This window comes from Anomalospiza imberbis, chromosome 6 (assembly GCF_031753505.1).
Source record: "Anomalospiza imberbis isolate Cuckoo-Finch-1a 21T00152 chromosome 6, ASM3175350v1, whole genome shotgun sequence".
Lineage (NCBI taxonomy): Eukaryota > Metazoa > Chordata > Aves > Passeriformes > Viduidae > Anomalospiza > Anomalospiza imberbis.
In genome coordinates, this window is record NC_089686.1 from 44,937,697 (window position 1) to 44,958,693 (window position 20,997).

At 47.6% G+C, this 20,997-nt stretch overlaps 1 protein-coding gene across 2 annotated transcripts in view; it reads left to right on the forward strand.

The window, feature by feature from the left end:
* Positions 1–8,016, forward strand: part of LRRC56 (leucine rich repeat containing 56) — a 59,517-nt gene extending 51,501 nt beyond the window's left edge. Inside the window, exons 9-14 of one of the 2 annotated variants that reach the window (XM_068193824.1) lie at positions 523–726; positions 2,006–2,070; positions 3,181–3,311; positions 4,010–4,173; positions 6,523–6,883; positions 7,611–8,016. In XM_068193824.1, coding sequence (XP_068049925.1) covers positions 523–726; positions 2,006–2,070; positions 3,181–3,311; positions 4,010–4,173; positions 6,523–6,883; positions 7,611–7,803 — 1,118 coding nt within the window. In that variant the 3' untranslated portion in view covers positions 7,804–8,016. Of the gene's footprint in view, positions 1–522; positions 727–2,005; positions 2,071–3,180; positions 3,312–4,009; positions 4,174–6,522; positions 7,313–7,610 lie in introns of those variants that run through there. The other variant, XM_068193823.1, reaches the window with a different exon arrangement.
* The last annotated feature ends 12,981 nt before the right edge of the window (positions 8,017–20,997 follow it).

Here is a 20,997-nt window from a genome sequence, read left to right on the forward strand (position 1 = left end):
TGGTAAGGTGTGAATCTCCATCTGCATTGTGCCAGGGCGTTTAAGCAATGTCTTTTAGGACTGGGGCCTAGGCTGTGCCTGCAGCAAGTCCCTGTGGGCAGGTGGGCAGCAAATGAGAGGCAGCTTACAGTTACCCTGGGCAAGCAGGCAGGGAAAGTAGCAGAGCCCTGGATGTGTCCAGGCTCACCTGTGGGACAGTCAGAGGTGGGTGGTGAGCACAGAGCAGTTCCTGACCCATAACCCTAGCAGTCTGTCTCTGGTGCCCAGGAGCAGAAGAAGAGTGGGAAGGGATATCAGTTTAGTTAGGAATCCCCAGATTCTGCCATGACTGTGCAGCCCTGGAAGACCTCTTTCCCAAGGCTGGACCCATTCCAGCATATTTCTTATAGCTGCAGTTACATATTTTTATATCCTCTATAGCTCCAGGTGTGCAGCAGCAGTCACCATATCGGCAAGGTACAGTGATGGTGTGGTTTGAAGCCTTGCATAACTGTGCTTACACTAATGAAATCTCTCTTCTAGATCCGTATCTTGGGGAAGTAGCAAAGCAGTCTGGATGCAGCCCAAAACCCCCAATGACTTCCAGACCTGGAAATGCACAGTGTTCTGCTAATGAAGGGACATGTAGTGATGCCAGCCTGTTGTCCAGTAGCTGTCCTCTTCCAGATCCCACTGTTTTTCCTGATAAGCTGTTCACAAAAGATGACTCCAGTGATTTGACACATGGTAATGTATGTTTTTTTTTAATCCTGTTCTTTCCCACACCTCCACCTCCTTCTGAATGTTATTGATGATGAAAGCCAGGGTGCTTTGAATACCACCCACCCATGCCACTGCTAATCAGGTTTAGCATATGTTGTCTTCCACAAGACTCACCTGCTCTAGCATAGGCTTTCCTTTATTTCCCCCTGCAGCAGAAGGTGCGAGTCACCTGGGCTGCCCACTCTCAGCCCCCCACCCCCATGCACCATGTGCTGCTGTCCCTTTTCACAGCCCCATACCAGCTGTCCTGCTTGAGTAACATCAGGCCACATCCTGATGAGCCACGGGAATGTGCTCCAGGGTATTCCTCTAGAGAGGTGTGGTGATGCACATTTACTCCCCATGGATCATGGGCTTGGACTGTGTGTACTGCAGTCTCATACTGCTGGCGATGAACACTTGGTTTTGGGTTACCAGGGGTTGATCCCTCAGCAAGAGGAGTCCTTTCCTTGACTTCACATCCTGATCTATAGGCTAGCCCAAAACACAGGTCTACTGCTGCCCTTCTAGCCCTAGTCACTTGGAAATGCCACCCATCCTTCCCTGACTCCTGGAAACACCGTGACAGCGTAACTCCACCAGCCCACGGACTGCAGATTAGATGGCATTTGTTTCCAGGCACTGTGGGCTGCTTTTCTCAGATACCAGTCTCTCCTCAGTTCCCTGCCTATGGGTAGGACTCAGGATGATGGATTAGTTGAAACTATGCAGAGTCAACATTTGGTTGACAGAGTGCACATTTGGAAATGTACATGGAAACCAAGTACAGCTCGTCAGGGAATGAGACCATAATTCTACACACATTCTTAGGCAGCTAACACTACTGATAGAGACAGTTTCACCCAATGTTCACTCCTTCTTCCGACCCTTTGTTGCCTTTTTAACCTGATTTTGATCAAGATACAGCTGGAAAATAATCCAACAGAACAAACGAAAAAGACCCCCAAAATCATATTTTTTTTAAATCTGAATTTGTTCCCTGATCTGACTGGCCATGTGTCCACACAAATATTTGCACCAGCACAACTGGAGGCAGGGCAGGGTCAGAAGAAGACAGATTCTGGTGGAAGCAGAGAACCTGCCTCTTAGCAGCAGTGTCAGGCCATGCCAGCTGATACTGTGAACCCACACCATAAAATATTACAACTTCCTGTCTATGGGAAATAATATTGACTGACTTCAACAACAGCACTGTTTGTTAAATGCTGGAGTAAAATGTTTGCTATTTTCCTGTTTTTCTTAGGACTCCGTCAGGTTATATGTGGGAACCCCGCCAAGGCCCTCCATGTGAGGAGGCAAAAGCTAGGTGTATGTTTTTCTTGTATACTTCATATTCCTGCATGGTGACCCCTATAACTCCTGGGATAAACTGAACTCCCACTGTGGCTTGTAGCAGCTCACTCTCTTCTGTAGCCCAAGAACCCTCAAGATGCAGTTGCTTTGAGGAGGACAGAGGGTCCCCTACCATCATGTTGCATGTGCCCATGTGTTAGCAGCAGTGGACAATCAGCTGCACGGGAGCATGTGAAAATCACGTAGCAGCTGCTGAGGGGCAGACTTCCCATCCTCCTGCAACAAGCAAAGTACAAGGCAGGATTGCAAAATTTGATGGTATTTCTACAACAGCTATAAAGAAAAAGACTTTTTTTAGCAGTGTTTCTTTGATGTTGGTATAAACAGCTTGCTAACACTGCAAGGTTGTTCCTATTGACTAAACAAACACAAAGCCAAAGTTTGTTCCTCTTGGCAGTGGGGTGGTGCCCCTGCCCAGCAGATCAGCCTGCTCCTTTTGGCAGTAATTCAGTGAGAGGATTCCCATGTGTGTAAAGGGGAGCAGCCTGGCTTGTCATGGTCAGCTTTTGTTGGCCCTGAAGTTCAACACAGCACAGCTGCACGTGAGTAGATTTAAACAGGCTGGGGTAAATCAGGGGGATGCACAGGACACAGACTTAATGCTCACAACAGATGTTAAAGAACTGCAAGAAAAAGATATGTACTGCCCATACCTTTCTGCTACCACAGCCTCAGCATAGGAAGCTTTTCTGAATCAGATTTGAACATTTTAGTGAATTATTGTGTGCTGAGAACTGGGATGTGGAATCGAACTGTGGTCATATATGGAGTGATGCACTTTCTGGGGTACTGGTCTTAATATTCTTATTATTATAGGTGCTATAGGCTTATATCCAGTGAAATAGAAATCAAAAATTTTGTAACTGCTACCCTGGGTTCCTCAGGCTGTAATAGTACATGACTGGGAAGTGGGACTTCTTGAAACTGAGGAGTTAGAAAATTATGAGGGATGATCTAAAAACTCAGAAGCAAGAGTGGGCTTTGATGTGTTCTAAAATCCACATCTAGAAACGAAGCTGGGAAGAGTTCCCATGGATATCTAGGTAACTTCTGCAATTTCCACAGCCACCTGCTGTGAGCCCTTTGAAACCGTCTGGTCTGACGACAGAAAACCTTTCTGTTTCTGGAGGAGGAAGGGATCTGCACCCAGAAAAGGTGTCCTCTGACCTGGGAGCATGGATGGAGCAGCACAAGGGGTGAGACCGCCGGGGAAATCTTGCCATGCAATAAACTGCATTCATTTTCTGCTGCAAAAATAAAATCAGCGCTTTGGCCACCTGGTGGTGGTTTCGAGGGACAGTCTCGGCCTCTTGCCTTCCTGTCCCTGCTTTGGGCGGCAGTCCTCCCACCTGGAGCATGTGCGGGATGGCAAGGAAGAAGAATCCTCTTCCTTCTCTCTGGAGCACAGGCAGGATGGGCTCACTTCCCTTAGCAAGAGCAAAGAAATGACTTTTCATAACTGGTGAGCCGTTCTTGGCCCTGACAGTGTCTAGTAAAAGAGCTGAAAGGGGATGAGCTTTTCTGCAAGCAGCGCATTGGCCTAAGCAAACAAAAGGCTGAAAGACAAATACCACCTTGCTGAGATCTCATAGATCTCACAGACAGGTAATGGTTATTTTGGACCTAAAAATGGTTTTATTTCTCTGAGCTTACCTCACTGGGTAGTATTTTAAATCTGCCCCACTTGACCTGATTAAGATGTTTGAGATAATCAGATACAGGCATCTTAGATGGCTGATCCAATTAAAATGATTTTTCATATCTCCTGGAAGGTGTGAATTAACAGTGGGTAACTAAATCCACTGCCGGGGTGTTTGCCTGAGTGGCTGCATTTGACCAGCTGCATAAACACACTCAAAAGCTAATTAAAGGTGTGATACTTGATGTTGTCCAGGTGCCTGCAAACAGGTCAGCAAGAACAAGCCAGCCAAGCACTGAAGGTGAATAAAGGTGAAGACTGGAGCCTGACTGACAGCTTAGAAAATGAGTTGAGGGAGGCTTGTGATGAGGACCTCATTGAAAGGATTTCACTTGACCCTTCTTCCCACTCCTCCTCAGGTACTGAACCTAAACCCCTGGGGAAGGGTGGGCATTGGGCCAAACACGTGCTGTTTGTAGATAGGTGTATGGGTAACCCCAGTGTTTTATGGGATCTGGCATCTCTGCTCCAGAGCAGCAATTGGAAAATGCCATTGCAGAGCCAGACACTAAGCAGTCCATTCCAGGTTTTAAGCAGGACATTGTGACCAGCTGTGTTGACCATCAGTTGATATATTTCAGCATGAGTATATAGAATTAAGAGGAGCAAAGGTGATCTCACACTAGCTTAGCATCAAGTGTTGTAGAAGGACAGGTTTCTGTCTTTTACCTTGTGTCATTCATTTATGACTGTGCCAGGTGAGTCTAAAATACTGTCATTCCTACTGAGTTGTACTTGAACCCAGTTGGCACTGATGTAAATAATGACTGATTGAACCTTATGATTAAGGTTTAACTGAGCAACTGGAAATTCTGGGAAGATATGCAACCAAAAGGATGCATTCAATAAAAGGTCTAAATATGGAACATGCTCTTCTACTCAGGAATAAAGCCAAAGGCTTCTCTGAAATTGCATTTACATGAATGAAAGCAGAATTCCCACTCTTCACTACTCATTGAATATTGTCTTTAAGAGTATGAAAAACATTAATAATGGTTATTCCAAACACATATCAAACAGAGGACCATACATAATTACAACTTCAATCTTTTTTCTGTTGTTAATAAGAACAACTCTTATTTTCTCTATAAGTAAAAGCATGTGACTTTTCATTTTACATTTCTCTCAAGGGCAAAAATGGATCTACTAAAATTTAGAAAAATATACTATATTTTGAAAAAAGCCTGGAAATATCATTAAACTATTCAAAGCTTATGTGTGTATTAACAGTACTATAAACAGTATCTCCCTAACAAGAATAAAAGCTGTTTGGAAAAATCTAAAGGAATGGCCTATTGTCCAGTGGCCACAGAAGTCTTAGATTATGATCTCATGGTCTCTTTAGATTTAATTTGATCTTTTCCAGATTTTATAAGATTTCTTTACATTGAGTATGATGGTCTCATCATCCTTCTAGATTGACAAGACAACGTCACAAACATCTCGCAGTGTAGCAGTGCCATGCCCTATAGCACTGTGAAAATGAATGGTTGGGCAAGGATCTGTCCATCTTCTGACTAAATCTGCTGGAGTGGTTTGAAATCTAGAATTGTCTGAGGTGGTGGGGGGATTGACCAGGATCCTAATGACACGCAGAAGTGTGTCCAGTCCAGTGTGAGTTTCTCACAGAAGAATGTGTTGCTGGAAGCAATCCTTCTGACCAGAAAAGGACAAGTCATCTGAGCAAAGCCACTCTTACATAAAAAAGTTTGCAGCATCAGATCCATATAAACTGCATTTTTTGGAAGGCATTGAATGTTATTTCAGGCTCTTGAGTCAGACATACCAGTCTCTCAGAGTGGCTATACTTAAAAACAAATATGAAGTTTAGACATTTTAAAAGCATACTGTATGATACAAAGTGTTCCATGAAAACTTTTTATCAGCTTTACCTAGGCTGTAAAATACATCCCCATCAACTGGGAGCCACAGAGATGAGCTTTCTGGGTCTGAGTTTTGGTGGCACTTTCTTTAGATTATGTTCCTGCCCTGGACCCTGCACATCAGGCACTTAGGTACAGTTGGTTCTTTTAATAGACAAGAGCAATTGGATCCCTGCTATTTATAGAATGGTTGGTTCTTTCAATAGACAAGAGCAATGAGATCCCTGCTATATTTAGAATGGTTCTGAGCAAGTATGCATGATGGTTATATTTATAAGTCAGCAACAAGTTTTTTCTTCTCTGTGTGTTGCACATATTGCATGGAGATAATTACATGGCTGAAACACAAACAGCCAGAAAGTAGCCCTGCATGCAGTGCAATATTTTCCCCAGCGGTCAGGCACTTATTGTGAGATTCCATCACCTCTGCCTCTGATTTAAAAAATGGATCCACTCATCTGTGATTATTCCTCTGCCTTGCACTTCAGATCACTGGAAGGGGTCCTAAGGTATTTAGAACAAGTCAGTGCAAACACTGGCAGGGAATGATGCAGGTGTGATCCTGCCTGAGAACAGGAGGGCAGGTGAGCTCGTGTGTGCCCCGTGAGCTCTGCCTGTGAGCTGTTCCATGCTTGGCACGTCACCAGCAGTGCTGACAGTGAACCAAACCGACTGTCAGAGAAAGCAATTCAATATGGCAAACATCAAGACACATCTGCCCACCCAGCTCCATCACACAGCATCTCCAAGACCTTTCACTCCCTGGGTTAGTCATTTAGCAGTCAGATGAACTGGTAAATCACTGTACTTTCCACTTTGTTTCAGGTTCGTCACAGGCTCAGGAGGGTGCAGTGTTCTCCAACACAAAACATTATCTAATTCCATCCCCTCCAAAAAGCCTTTCACCTGCCTCTGCACTGGATGTTGCAGCAAGACCCTGGAAAACCAGGAACCACAGGGGCATAAAAATACCCAGCCAAGAGGAGGACAGACATTGTACACAGAAATATCAGTCAAAGGCTCATCAAGAGAATTCAGCCCAGCCTCTGGACAAAGAACCTGCTGTCCTGGGCCCGCACAGCACTATGGCTGCCTCTGGATCCCAAGGGCAGCGCCAGCCTGTGGGCTGCACCAGCCAGCAAAGGCCTATTCCAGGACCAGCAGCTGTTGGGTCACCAAGGATCAGGTATGTGCGCTGGAATGTGTCTGGGGAACATGGAAGGGACTTCACAGCAGGAAAAGGCAGATTTCTCTGTTGTCTCTGGGGTCTCCTGTTTCATCTGTAAAAATAATTCCTTTTATTTGTGCTGACATTTACCTTTGACTGTCTAAAGCTAATGAAACATTTTCCCACGTTCCTTATAGCTTGAGTATTGTAAATTTTGTATTTTCTTGAATAATAGCCCAGAATTTTGCTGTGTTCTTACTGCTGTATTCTCATGTTCCCCACCCAGAGCCAATGCTGTGTCTGTTGCAAAGATCTTGTGGCACTTGTTCAAAACTCTCCTCCAGTACACTCCAGGAAGGGTTCCTGACATCCCACTTGGGTTTTTTCCCTGACACAAATTCATGTTAGAATGAGCTCTGGAAAATAAAGTAGACATTAAAGAAGTGTCACATGTACCAAAACATGTTTATTTCTGAACTTGTTTGCTGTAAATTTAGCATCATGTTGTTGCTTCTTTGAAGAAATACAACAGAGGACAAGTGACATGACAGCTTGGGTTTGGATTAATGTAGTCACTTTGGAGTCAGCATAGGCAGAGAGCATGTGCCTTGTGTGGGAAGCCCGTGTGCCTGGGGCTTCTCCCAGGCCTGGCAGCTTTTGGTTCAGTTTTCAGAGCTGATGAGGAGAATGCAGATATTCAAATCCAGAGTGCAGTCTCACCACAGAGTTTTCCTCTTTTCCTCAGGCCCATCATGGATGAGAGCCCTTCTAAAGAGATCAACCACCAGCATCCAGCTGCCTGCTCATCCACAAAAGCCTCCCAGAGGTTTAGGCCAATGAATTCTGCTTGGCCCCTGACTGCCAGGTCCATTCTGCAGTCATTGCCACACAAATCCACTGCCACAAAAACATCTCAGAACAGAACTCCTCAGTCCTAGAAGGTACCCAGTTGCCAGCATGTGTTGGAGCCATGTAAACAGTGCAGCCGCGAAGGATCAATGCTATCTTGCAGCTTCTTCTGCAAGCTAAACACAGAGCAGTTCAAACAATTAATGTGATTTGCCTCAATTCCGGATAAAGATGGTCCAGAAATATTTTAAGAGCAACCACTGATCAACCAATGAGCTAATGAACGTCTTATTACAGAAAAATATGGTTATTTTTGCAGCCTATACACACTAAAACAGAACAAATTCTATCACACCTCCTCTCATCCACACCACGCCCAGCTCTGTGAGCCAGGCAGGGACACCAAACAAAGCAGAGCTTGGACCCGCTGTCTGTGGGGTGGGCTGGAGGAGGTGACCTACCAGCAGCCAGCAATGTGTCTTTTGCACTCCTGGATGTTAAACATGCAAGGGACAAAACCAAGGGCTTGAGAGGAAGTGTTGACCAGAGCGGGTTCTAAGGGAGGGGTGTGTTGCCTGAGGAAAAGCCCAGAAAGGCTGGATGGTTTCAGAGTTTATGCCCCCACAGGAGCTCACCCTATTCACAGGTATTGGAGGTTCTTGTAGGATGCATTGCTATGGGAGCAAATGCTGAACAAGTGGCTTATCCCAATATTAACATGTTTGTTTGCTCCATAGCTACCTGGAAGGATTTGTCTCACTTCCTCTGAATAGACATTGCATTCCAGAATTTCTCTAGCAGAGCTGACTTCTGTCACCAGGTGTCAGAGCATCTTCTGCATGTGCCTTTCACCTCCATCCCCTTTTCTAGTGTTCTCAGATCAAACAGACTTTCCAATTTATTATAATTGGATAACTTTAAGTGATGGTGCAGCAAAGCAGGGAAGTAAGGGAATAATCTCTTTTTTTTTTTTTTTTTCAGTAGGGCATTTGCTCCATGTTCGGGTAAGGTCCAAAACATCTGTTTTTGTGACTGTCGCCTGTGAGATGCTGTTCCAAATGACTGTGCCTTTCAACTTTATTGATGTTGCAGTCTGAAACCAAGCATCATCACTTTTTTTCCAGTTTAAATTACTATGTTATATTACATTTCTTAAATCAGTTTATAAAACAGTAATTACATGATGAGTTAATGTATTGGTTTATTCTTCCTTTCTGCTGGCCATCTTAACTTGGAGAAGCAGAATAGACAAAGCCTTAAAACTTCCTCTTCTCATGGTGCTCCTTGCACCACTTTATCTTACAAAACAGTCTGGAGCTTGAAGTAAGTTTGCCCAGTTCTGGTGTGTCCTAGCAGAAATCATCTATCAAAAATAATTTGAAACTATGTGGTAAGTGATTTTATGCAATACTATGGATGCAGGCAGGATTTCACCCAGCAACAGTGCCTGTGTCCTTAAATAGGCTCCTAAATCTGACTTTTTGCCAGTGTCACTGACGATACCATCGCACACAATAAAAAGCTGGCCTTGTAAAAGAAAGAAGACAGCACTGACCCTTCTCTATATCCAGGGTTGTGCCGGGGGGGGATGGGTAGAACTGTCTTCTCCAGATATTCAGAGCCTCCTTCTCAATTGACATCTTTCATTTCAAAGGAGTGGAGGGGAAAAAAATCAATGGGTGTGTAAATGGGGCTTGGATTTGAGCATCTGCAGAGACAAAACTCTTGGTACAGATCTGGAAAGTCTCTCAAAAGCATCTGTGGTCTCATCTGTCAGCGAACTCCACGTGGCTCTGTATGTGCACAGAGCAAGAAGCTTCTCTGAGCTGGCAGAGAGGATGTGGAGAAATGCTCAGAAAAAAACAGCTCTGCCCTCGTGGGTAGGAAATCAGTGCCTGAGGGCTTCATCAAAACCATTTAACTCAGGGTTTCCTGTTGTACCTTCCCATCAGGCACCCCAGTGGTAACTCTCAGGGCTGCAGGCTGTGTGTGACCTTCAGAACAGCCACCCCACCCCTCATTCAACAGCTCTGCCCCACTGGTGGCCTAACCAAGGCAGTCACATGCTGCATGGTGCTGTGGTGTGTTCACAGGGGCAGGAGGAGGTGTCCAGTCTACCCATTGATCACTGCATCAGCTGCTGGCCCATCACCTCCTCGGGTGCATATCAGTAGGGATGGACATGAGACAGGCTGGGTGCCATCAGCTCTTGTGTCCCTGGGGATTTAGTCCAGAACTGAGTGGCCAGCCTGTCATGCATGGAACAGCAGAGAGGATTGCTAAGAAAGCAAGTTAGTGATCACAGCCCAGTCTGATAAGGAAGAAGGGCTGGTAGCCTCCTCTCTTCTCTCTGCCAGTAGTTGGTGCACCTCATTTCCCAGGGCTGCCACACTGTTGTCTGTTGTACTTTCCAGGACAAGGAAAATAAACAGAGCTGTTGCTGTCTGGACAGCTATAACAGATCTACAGGGAAAATTATTGCCCTGGCTTAGCCTCTGCTTGTTCATCTTCCACCTTTTTCATTTAGAAAATGGAAAAGCCAGCCAGGTCTTTAATAGGCTATTTGGGAAGTGTAAGGCATGATGGGCCATTTGTGAATTCAGTTCTCTTGGCCCAAAAGGGAAAAAGGGGAGTTTCATTGTATGGGCTTTTTGTCACCGTTTCCTTTGTTAAAATCCCACATTGGTCCCTTGAATATAGACAAAGTCCTTTAATGAATGAGCTTATTCCCATCCCTGCCTCTGCAGACTCTTAATATTTGTCTCAGTAGGATCCTTGCTTCCAGTTAGATGTGACCAGTTTCAGATGTACACTACCAGAGTCCATCCCCTCATTCTTGTAATGGGCCGGAGCTGCTGATGCCTTTAAGTATCTCACTGCCTTAATGGGATTTGCTGCTGGCTGCCAAATTGATATCTAGTGTGTAAGCTGGAGAGAGGGGTGAGAACTGCTCCTCTCACCTATTAATAAATCAGCACTGCAGGGAAGAGTTTTCTGCTGGGAGCCAAGTCTCACCAGTACATGCTGCTAAAGGAGGGGGTGGTTAGATGGGAACAGCTGCCCTGCAGGGAGCTGGGCTCAGAACAAAGAGATTTGGCCCAAAGTGACAATGCTGCAGCATTAGCAGAAGCATGATCTGTCCAAGGAGCCTCCCAGCATCACTTAACTGGTGTCCCACAAAGAGCCCTGCTAGAGTGACTGGTGCTGCCCTGCACATACTGAAAGGCTCCACTCAGCTGGAACTTAAAAAAAAAAAAAAAAAAAAAACAAAAAAAAAAAAAAAAAACCAAAACAAAAAAAAAAAAAAGAAAAAAAAAAAAACAAAAAAACAAACATGGGAGAAAGAAGTAGGGAGCTGTAGTTATTTAAGTGACTAAGAATCATGCCTCCCCATGAAGGGGAGCATGTCCGGGACAGCATCCCACCCAGACAAATGGGCCCTGACAAGCAAAGGTGGCTCCTGCTCAACCTTGGACTGGGTTCTGCACCTCCCAGCTCTGCAGAGCGCAGCCCATTGTGGACACCTTAGCATCCCATTTAGGAACAGGCCAAAGGGGATAACTCACCCTGTCCAGTGTCCCCATGGCAGCTGTGTGCACAGCCCCAGGGCTCATGGCTGTTGTGCTTGTTGCCAAGGCCATTACTCTCATTGAAGGCCTGGGATTGCTTTGCACTTGGAACAAATTAATCTTCATTAAAGGATGAATAGAAGATATTTTCTTTGGCTGTCAAGGAGGAGAAAACACAGGAGTTGTTCAGGAAGGAAAATGTCATATGTGTCCCTTCAAATACACACAAATGGCAGGCTAACTCGGGATCATTTCCTACACGGTTCCTTGGCTTGCTCAGAGCCTGACAGGCTTGTCTCCTTGCCATGGGCAGTATCTGCACCCATAGTAGAACACAGGTACTTCTGGAGTATGATGAGTTAGATGGCTCATGCCCCAATAGTATCAGTCTCTGCACTGATAAAACAGGGTTTGTCATGGCTTAGATGTCTGCTTGGTACAATCTGTTGCCAGGTGAGATGAATCCTGCCCTGCAATGGCTTTGTCATTACACCAGAGAATCCTGGCCCTGTTTTTATTGTTTTGTTCCTCTAAAATTACCCCAGGAGATACTGGAAATGTCCTGGCTGAGACAAAGGGTCAGCCTTGGAGAGTGGAGACAGCATGTGAGCACTGGGGCAGCATACCTCAGTGCATGTGGCTCTTTGAGCCAGTCTGGGAAGCTTTTGTACCTTTCAGAGAGGCATAGGTGGGACAGGACAGCTGCAGGACACCAAGGAGGGCTTGTCCAGGACCGAATTCAAGGTGCCAGAGCAGACCCTGAGCTGGTGGACAGCTGGCCTGGTGCAGGTGCATCTGGGAGGGTGGATCTGCTGCCTGTCCCCAGAAGAGGGGGAGGTCTCTCCTCAAAGAGGAGGATTATATCTGCACTTTTGGAAACCAGTTCAGCCAGCTGGGAGGTGACCCTCCTACCCTGGAGGTCTCTTGCTGTCACATGAAATAAAACAACCTTTCAGGGACAGCCTTGATCCAGCCTTAGGGGCACTACAATAATTTCTAATCTCTGCCCTGGTTTCCTACAGCCCAGGAAGAAATTATGTGATCTGAGAGGAGGTGTAGTATGATCCTACACAGGCATCAAGTGCAGGGGCTCACTCTGACCCATCCCTCAACAAAGTGTCCTCTCCACACTGCCATCAGAAACCTCATGGCTGTGCGTCCCCAGCTGGAGTTCAGAGTGATCGTGCTAAAATTAAGGTAATAATTGAGATCATTTTTTAAGCTGCCAAGAGACAACAGCCTTGCAACAGGATCCCCCTGCATGGCACAGCGTAAACCAGAAAAAGAAAACGTCGGATTACTGGGTGGAGAGTTGTAGTATCATTCATAGATATAAAACCTGTGCCTGAGGAATCGAGCGAGTGCAAACGCAGCCAGGCAGGAGCCGCTTTTGCTGGGTTTGGAGAGCAGGAGGAATGCCTGGGAATGGACGCTAGAGGGAAGAAGAGAGTCTCACAAGTGCAACTTTCAAAAGCAAAAATACTCGAAAACCAAACCCAAGCAGCTCCAGGGCGCTCAGGAGGCGTTTGGCACTCAGTGGGCTCAACATTTCCTTTTTACCTCTCCAGCATCCACTGTGCTGGCCTCGTGTGGTGCCCCAAATGCACTATGCTGGTAGTGGCTTGCTCTATCACACACCACTTTGATGTATTTGGAAATATTTTCTTAGGAAACCTGCAATGCCCACAAAGTGTAGTGGAGAACATCCCAGACCCACTTTGGTACTGGAAAGCTGAGGTGCTTTAGGGGTGTTATAGGGCATGTCCATATGATAATGCTGTATGCAACTCCGGCATGTCTTAAAGATTTGATCTTTGTCACAGCCTATAGCTACGAGCTGCAAATAGGCTCAGCAGGGATCTTGGCCCTCTTCCTGATGTCAGGATAGCACTGGAAGACCCTGGCAGGTCACAAGAGCTAGTCCCAAGGCCTCAACATCTGCAACCACCCAGCCCAAGCAGTTTCTATCCCAGCTCTTTCCCCGTGTGGAAGCTGTCAAAAATCAACACCCACATTCTTACTGCTGCTTTGTGGGCAGGGTCAGACCCTTCTTCCCCAACAGACAGCACCAGCCCAGTCCCTTCTCCATCCCTGGGCCACTTGGCTGCTGCAGGCTCCTGTCACCCGCATCATCCACAGCCCAGGGGACACCTGGGGCCGTGACAGGGACCTGAAGGTGAGTACCAGAGCAGCTGCTCTCTCTTCTGCAGCCCAATCCATCAGCCCTGGCCGTGGTGCCTGCAGGGACAGCGCTGAGCGTGTGCTGCCTCCTGGTCGCGCCCTGGACGGATCAAGGCTGCCCACACCAGGGCTGTGCCGGGCATGTGCTGACCGAGGGCACAGCAAACATGGCTGTGCCGTCTGCCACGTAAAAGACACACAGAGATGTCAGGCCCAGGGGAGAAGGAAGAGGTGGAACTGCTGTGGGAGGAAGCCTTTGGGAGGTGCGTCCCAGCAGGAAGGCACTTGGCAAGCAGCGGGGGAAGCACGCTTCAGTGGGCAGCACAGGGGAGATGGACACACCAGCAGCTGGGCTCAGGCTGGGAGCACCAGCAGTCCTGTCACAGCAGGAGAGGCTTGTTCTGCTGCATCAGAGGTGGAGGCAGGAACCAGGCTGGGGTGATGCATCCCCCTTCAGCCCCCTCAGGAGTGGAGGGATTAGAGCAGACCATGGTGAGCCCAGACCACCCAAATGACTGCTATGTCTTGCCAGGGCAAGCGCCTTTCAGGGTCTGGGTATGGACCTGTCAGCCCTTACCAGAAAAATGCTGCACACCAGGAACAACAGTCAGGTTCAGGACAGGTCATCTTGCCCAGGAGAAGGGGATTTCCTGGGATTAGTCACCAAATCTTCCCTCTTCAGAAGCTCAGCCCCAAAAGCTGCTAGGGTCTTCCAAGGAATGTTTCCTGCTACCTCCCCAGGTGGGGCTTCACAGTGATAGCAAGGGATTAAAAATATTTAGAGGTCTTGTAAGGGTCAAAGCAACAAGTACTCTTTTCCCATGGATGATCACTAACAAAATTAGTTTTTAAGTAGGGAAAGAAACCATCTCAAACCCTGTATTTTCCCTGATTTCTCCTATCTCTTTTATCTAGTGTAAATTTTGGTGGTTTTGAAGAAGAAAAAGAGAGGTATTACTTTTCCATTTCAACTGTTGTTGCCCAATTCTGATATATATATATATATTTTTTTTTTTTTTAATTATTATGAACAGTCCAGCAGGAATCCAAAGACAAACCTGTGGATTAGATAAGTGGTATGTAAAAACAAATGAGAGGCCCTTGCTGCTGTGGGGAAAGCAATTACCTTAAGATCAAGCAACTTTGCAAGTGGTGTACAGAAGAAAGGAGAGAGGTGGACAGGGCTACCATGTAGTGCTGGCATTTGGGAAGGTGGCCAAAAATGCAAGAGGGAGATTGTGTGTGTGCAGCTCTGTGTGTGTGTGTGGATGGCTGGCATCACTACCACCCTGCCCTAAGACCAGGGCAGAGGGCATGGGAGTTCAAACGAGAGCTGCAGATTAGTTTGGGATGCAGGAGTGTTGCGGGCAGAATGGAAGTTTCAGACAAGGTTTGTCATGGAGACCTTCCCATTGAGTCGCAAGGGTCAGAAAGGATCCCCTTGATTTCTAAACTCCTTCTCAGAGAGGAGTCTGGATCCAATCCTTGGTCAATGGTTTATGTCTAAAGAATTAAACAGGTGCCTTTGTACAACTCTGTGCTAGAGAATTAAGGATGACTAACCAAATATATTTATATGAATGAAATAAGTGATTTATTTCAATTGATGATGATAATGGCTAGACTAAAAAAAAGAACTTTAATCAGAATTTACTACACAGTAGTTTTAACTACTAGTATAGTGCACCATTTTTATAATTATTGAAGCAATTATATTAAAGTTGGCAAAATAATTATTAAGTAGAGATTGATGTTACCCATTTCAATGACCGTGGGCAAATCTCTTTTGCTCAGCATTGAGGGGTGTCTGCACTCAAGGGAGGAATCTGCACACAGACCCAAAAAGGGTATTGGAGGACCCTGCCATTAAAAAGCAGGACTGGGTTTTTATAGTATGACGTGATTGACTGTCAGCCATGCGTTTGTAGGCCACCTGTGTCAGCTCTGCAGCCTTTAGCTCAGCACCATTAGATAAGTCATCAGTACTAGCACTAGTTGGTTTCTTTATCAGAAGCTTTGTCTGCCACCTCCTCACCAGTGCCAGTTTCTGTCAGGAAACATTGTTCTTCACATCCTCAGAATGTTTAACTTTGGGCTTGATGAGTCAGCCTCCTCTCAGCATTCTTCAGCACCAAAAGCAGCCTGACCCCTCCTACTCCATTTGCCACTGATAGCCTGATAACTTCTGCAAATAGGGTAAAGTCTGAGCTGTTTTACCCCCACCTAGGCAGAGCATCCTGCTACAAGGAGGGCTTAGCCCCCAAGACCCTGATGGGGTCTGTAGCTCAACCACTGCCAATCCAGGAAGAGTGGGGAGACAGCAATGAACTGCAAACACATTCCTCCTCCATTTGCAGCTCTTGGCAGTCTTTTTGTCTCCTCCTGGATGCTGGAGCCAACACAGTCTCCCAGTGAGTCTCTGGCACCAAGACTGTGAGAATCCTTTCATTCTAGATCACAGCATGGTTTGTGTTGGAAGGGACTTTAAGGTTCACCTAATTCCGACCCCATGCCATGGGCAGGGATCCCCCAAGCTGTGTCCTACCCCAAGGCACATTCCCCATCTGCCCTGTCTCTGCCCTTCCCTGCTCCAGGTCACTGCAGACAGAGGACACAAGGCCCAAGCAGCTCTGCAAATCTCAGCATTTCTGTTTCCCTCTGTTCTGAGGTGTCGGTGCAGTGGGGAACACCTCCCGGTTCAGTTGTGTGGTGGGGTCACCCCACACATGTGCAGTCAAGCAGCATTTCAGCCTCATGACAAAGGCAGCAGAAGTCCTTTTCTGCCCCCCATGGAGGTGTCACCCAGGCGAGCACTTGAGCAGCAGCACAGGTGCATGGGGCAGGGTCAGCCCCTCTGGCAGGGCCAGTGGTTTATAAAGCATCAGGGCAGATTTCCATCGGGTGCAAATGGGTGTTGCCTCCCTGATTTTCACCCAGGCTAGCTTGCTTATGTGTGCTAGCTGCAGAGTTGGTCCTTCAATCTCCAAGCACAATGCCTGTCTTGGTGAGGATCCTGGGGCGCTGGCAGGGTTTGGCTGGTTTATTCAAGGGGTGCTGGGGCTGTTGTCTGCCACATGCAATTCACTCCTGTTCTGGATCACAGAGTTTGAATCATCTCCTGTTTCCAATGCTTCTGTCACAGCTTGGTTTGCAGCAGCATTGCCATTCAGCAGCTGCCTGTGCTACATGGCCAAGTGGGCTACCAGAGCTTAAGGGCATCTGCCAGGCTCCCATGAGACCAGCAGGCGCTCAGCATCCATCTGTATCTGTGTCCTGCTGACCTCTGGGAGGCACTGCTCCAAGCTCGTGGCTTAGGTCTGGGAGTGGTGTGCTTTGGTCCTGACACATCAGCCCAGTGTGTCCAGGGTTCCCCATCTCCTGCTTGGCCATATATTGGTGCTTTTCACTGGAGCCACAAGCTCTTCACAATGGGATTATTGGTTGGCTTGGGATGAGAGACCCAGGGATGAGCTAGAGTTCACTGAGGTGAGTAGGCAGGTGCCAATTCACCTGCTCTGAGTAAATTAATGATGCTCCCAGGGAGAAGGCAGTAGCAGACAAATAAATATAGCTGAAAAGCAGGAGAGAGGTGAGTATAAGAGAATATAAAAATCTGTCTGTTAGAGTATATTCTAACCCCTTAACCCTTTGTCCCTGGTCCTGCATCATTTCCAGTTGTAGCCAGTAGCAGATGCCCAGGGAAAAGCCACCAGAGCATAGGAACAAACAGGACAAGTTAACATCTTTTCCTCATTTTGCCTCACCTCTGTGGCTGCATGCCTGTTGCACAGGACAAGTAAACATCAAAATGGGCCCAAAATGCTCTTTGGCTCTCAGGAAAATCTATAGTTCAGTGGCTGTAAATTTCATCAGTGAACTTAAATCTTTCCATTTAATACACAGTAGATATGGTTAGATTTTTCTCCATTAAGTCTCCCAAGCTTTTTCCAGGGGTGTGAGCAGGGATGGCATCCCCTCAACACTCGTTGTCCCCATACTGAGATTCAGCTGGTGCAACTGCTAATAGCTCCACATTTCCAAGGACTTATTGACATTTTTCTTTCTAATATTGAAAACCCAGAATAACAACTGCTGTGAGGAGAAATATGTTTATTTTGCAAGTGGAGTAGAATTTAAGAGAGACTGTCACTGCTGCTTATTCACAGACTCTTACCCAAATGTCTCTATTCTCCCTCGTGCTGCTGCACGTCACCTCTTCCTTGCTCCGCGTATTTTCAGGAGCAGGCTCTCCCATGCAGGTCTTGTCTCTGAGGCTTTCCCCTTTGGTTTACTGGGGCACTTTGTGCTCCAGAATTATCACTTGCTGTGCATGGCCCTGCATCCTTCAAATTACAGAGCAAGCAGTAGGATTGTGCATGGAGAAGGGACAGGGGGAGCATGCCAGGCTCCATCCCTCTGTCACACCCCGGCCACTGTCATCCTCTCCCCAGCATATCCATGCTTCTGAGTGGGCAGTGGGCACCCTGGGAGATGGGTGAGCCCCTGGCACTGCAGGTGCAAATATTTGCACCCAAATTCCTGCCGAGGTTGTGGAGAGGAAGAAGTGTCCCCTGATGCCCTTGCCCACCTGATGGGGACCCGCCGCAGTGCTGAGTGTCACTCTTCCCATGGCTGAGCCCTGCGGCAGCCCGCCTTTTCCTTATTTGTTTTTCTCCCTTTGAGAGCTATTCTTTCCCTCCCATATGCTGTAATAATTACAAGTGATAACTTAACAGCTGCTCTGCTATTCCGGGCTCAGCAGAGCCACGCGCCTCCACCTTCCCTCCCTCCCACGGCTCTGGGTCAATGTCTTGGCTCCAGCAATCAGGGATTCCTGCAATTTTTGCTACTCAGGAGGATCTGGACTCTTTTCCCCTCCATTGCCATCTGTTTCCCACCCGCCTGCCCCAGCATAATGAAGGGGGATGGGACTGTGACATCCATCTGTTACCATGGAGAAAGCTGAGCCAGCGAAGGGACGCATCCTGCATCCTGGGTGAAGGCCAGAGGAGAGGGGGTGAAAGGGATTTTCTTGTCTATTTGTTTTATTATCATGTGTCTCTTGTCACTCGTGGGGTCTGCTGCAGGCAACAACCAACACCCTTGGTCGCAACGGACCTCAGGAACCCCCTAAGCCCTCTTGCTGGAGAAGGTGGTGGCCTTAGGCCTGGTGTGGCAGATGCCACCATCTCAGATGGTGGACCAAGTGCACATCGCTAAAATGAACCGTTTGCCATCCTTCTCCTGTGCAAGAGTGGTGGTGGCTCCCAAGGAGATGACAGACCCCCAACAGCAGCCCTGGGGCCCATGGCAGCACCCAGGCTTCCCATTTGGGGTGTGAAAGGGTTTTTTCTCCTTTTACAAGAGAATTTTGCCTCCAGTTTATCTTATTGCTGAAAGCCCAGCATGAAAAAAGTCAGGATGAGGAGTTTCTGCCTGCTCCCCGCAAAGGAGATGCTGCATCCCTGAGCATTCCAGTCCTTCCCCAGTCAGCAAGGCTACCCAGGCCAGAAGTGTCTCTCCGGCACAGATGTCGGTTCCCCGAAATGTGTGAAGACAGCCCGATCCCTGTCGATGGTAGCAAGAGACACACAAGTCTGTGTTGGGCAGTGTCATCCATCCAACCAGCAAAAGGCTGCATTCTGCTTCCCAAGCACTGGAAATCTGACACCTGCCTGCTTGCTCCTGAGCAGTCCCATACTGGTCACTTGCCATATTCCAAAGGCAGCAGTCCCAGTACCTCTGGTTGCAGCAGACTCAAAACTGTGGTAGAGCCCCACACAACAATCTGAGGCAAGTGTCTGCAGCATGGCCAGCACCTGAATTCATATTTAGCAATCTGCAGTGCAGGCAGGGTTTCTGTGCTTCCTCCCTTATATGTGCTGGCCTTTACTGACATAGTAAAATGCTGGGAATTCAAGACAGGATTTTGCCTAAGGATGGGATTTGCCAGAGCCATCAGCCCACAGTGGTCTTGGCTCTTGTCACCCTGCACAAACGTGTCATCTGCATGTCTGATACATATCACAGCAGGTGACATCTTCCCCTGCTACCTGACAGCTGTCCTTGTAGGCAGTAGATCCCACAGGATGCCTAGGGCAGGTCTTTCTAAGGGGCAGTGGTGGATAACCTTCCTTGTGGTCCTCCCGAAGTTGTAAGTGGGAATAAAAATTGGGAGTGTGCAAGAAGGTTGGCCTTCCCAGGAATTTCACTTCCCAGGCTGGGAATTCTGCTGCTGGCACCACTTCAAAGCAGCGGTGGGCAAGGTCAGGGTCCATGGACAGGGGTTTTGTGCATGCAGATATTTTTCACACATCAGGGTGATCACAGAAATTGCAACTCTTGGCTGTTGGGTCACCAGCTGCAATGCTATGCCTTGAATTGTGTCCCACCTGGAGAGCCTTTGGAAGAGGTGATGTGGTGCATATCTGAGCTGGCTTTGATGCTTGGCAGCTGTGCAGGACCACCAAGCAAAGGGTTCAGTGCCCGCACTGGTGGCACTGGGACACACTGGAGGAAAGCACACCAGGGGAAGCAACACGTGCCTCGCTTGCACCTCCCACACAGGAGTAGGCAGCCCCAGGAAGAGGCGGCTTGGAAAGCCTGTGCCATCTCGTAGGGAGAGCTGGCAGCTCCATCTGGCTCTGCTTCAGAGGAGCTCTCCGAGGAACTGCCGAGGGTGGCCAGAGCAGGGCCTGTGGGTGGTGTGCCAGGAGAAGGAGAGGAGGAGGAGAAAGAGAAGGAGGAGGAGTGGGTGGGATACACGTGCCCCACACTGCCAAGTTTCCCTTGCAGGGAGGTAATCCTTCGTTAAAGCAACTGCTGTGGTCCAGGAGAAGGGTGGTGCATTTAGGGGCTTGTGTGTGGTGTGCTGCTGGTGCTCAGGTGCAGGGGAGGTGCTACTACACAGTGACCCCACAGCGACCTGGGGACACATAGGGCTTTGTGTGCAGGAGCTTCAGCCCACAAGTGCTCGAAGCCACCACGTGCATTTGCCGCATGGCAAAGTCTCCTTGCAGCTCTGCTCATTTTCACGGGTCTCGCGCCTTCCTTTTACTCTCCAGAAAGGCAGTAATTTTTTTTTCTTGAAGCTAGCAATGTGCTAACAGAGTTCTCATTGAAACAGGGCAGCAAGGTATTTGCTAGGATAAAAACACATGGGGTTAGCACCGTGTTCCTCACTTCTCTGAGCTCAGGCTATTGCGCAGCAAAATTACAGTCCTTATCTGCACCCAGGTTTTGCAGCAGTGTAACTGCAGCCATTTGGTTTTTAGTTTCTTCATTTCAATGTCTTTGATCATGTGCCACGATTAATCTGATCTCTATGAGGCGGGATGAGTAGGAGTCAGAAGAAAAATTGTAATCGTCTGTGCCTTTGGCATTCGGGAACAGAATAATTTTGTAGTCTCATCTCTATGCTGGTAGCTCTAGGAAAAGCCTCCCTCCCTGCATCAGCTAGCAACATCATGCAAGGCTAAGGGATACTGATCTAAATGAAAATATTCAGAGCTAGGTACCATCACTGTTCCTTGT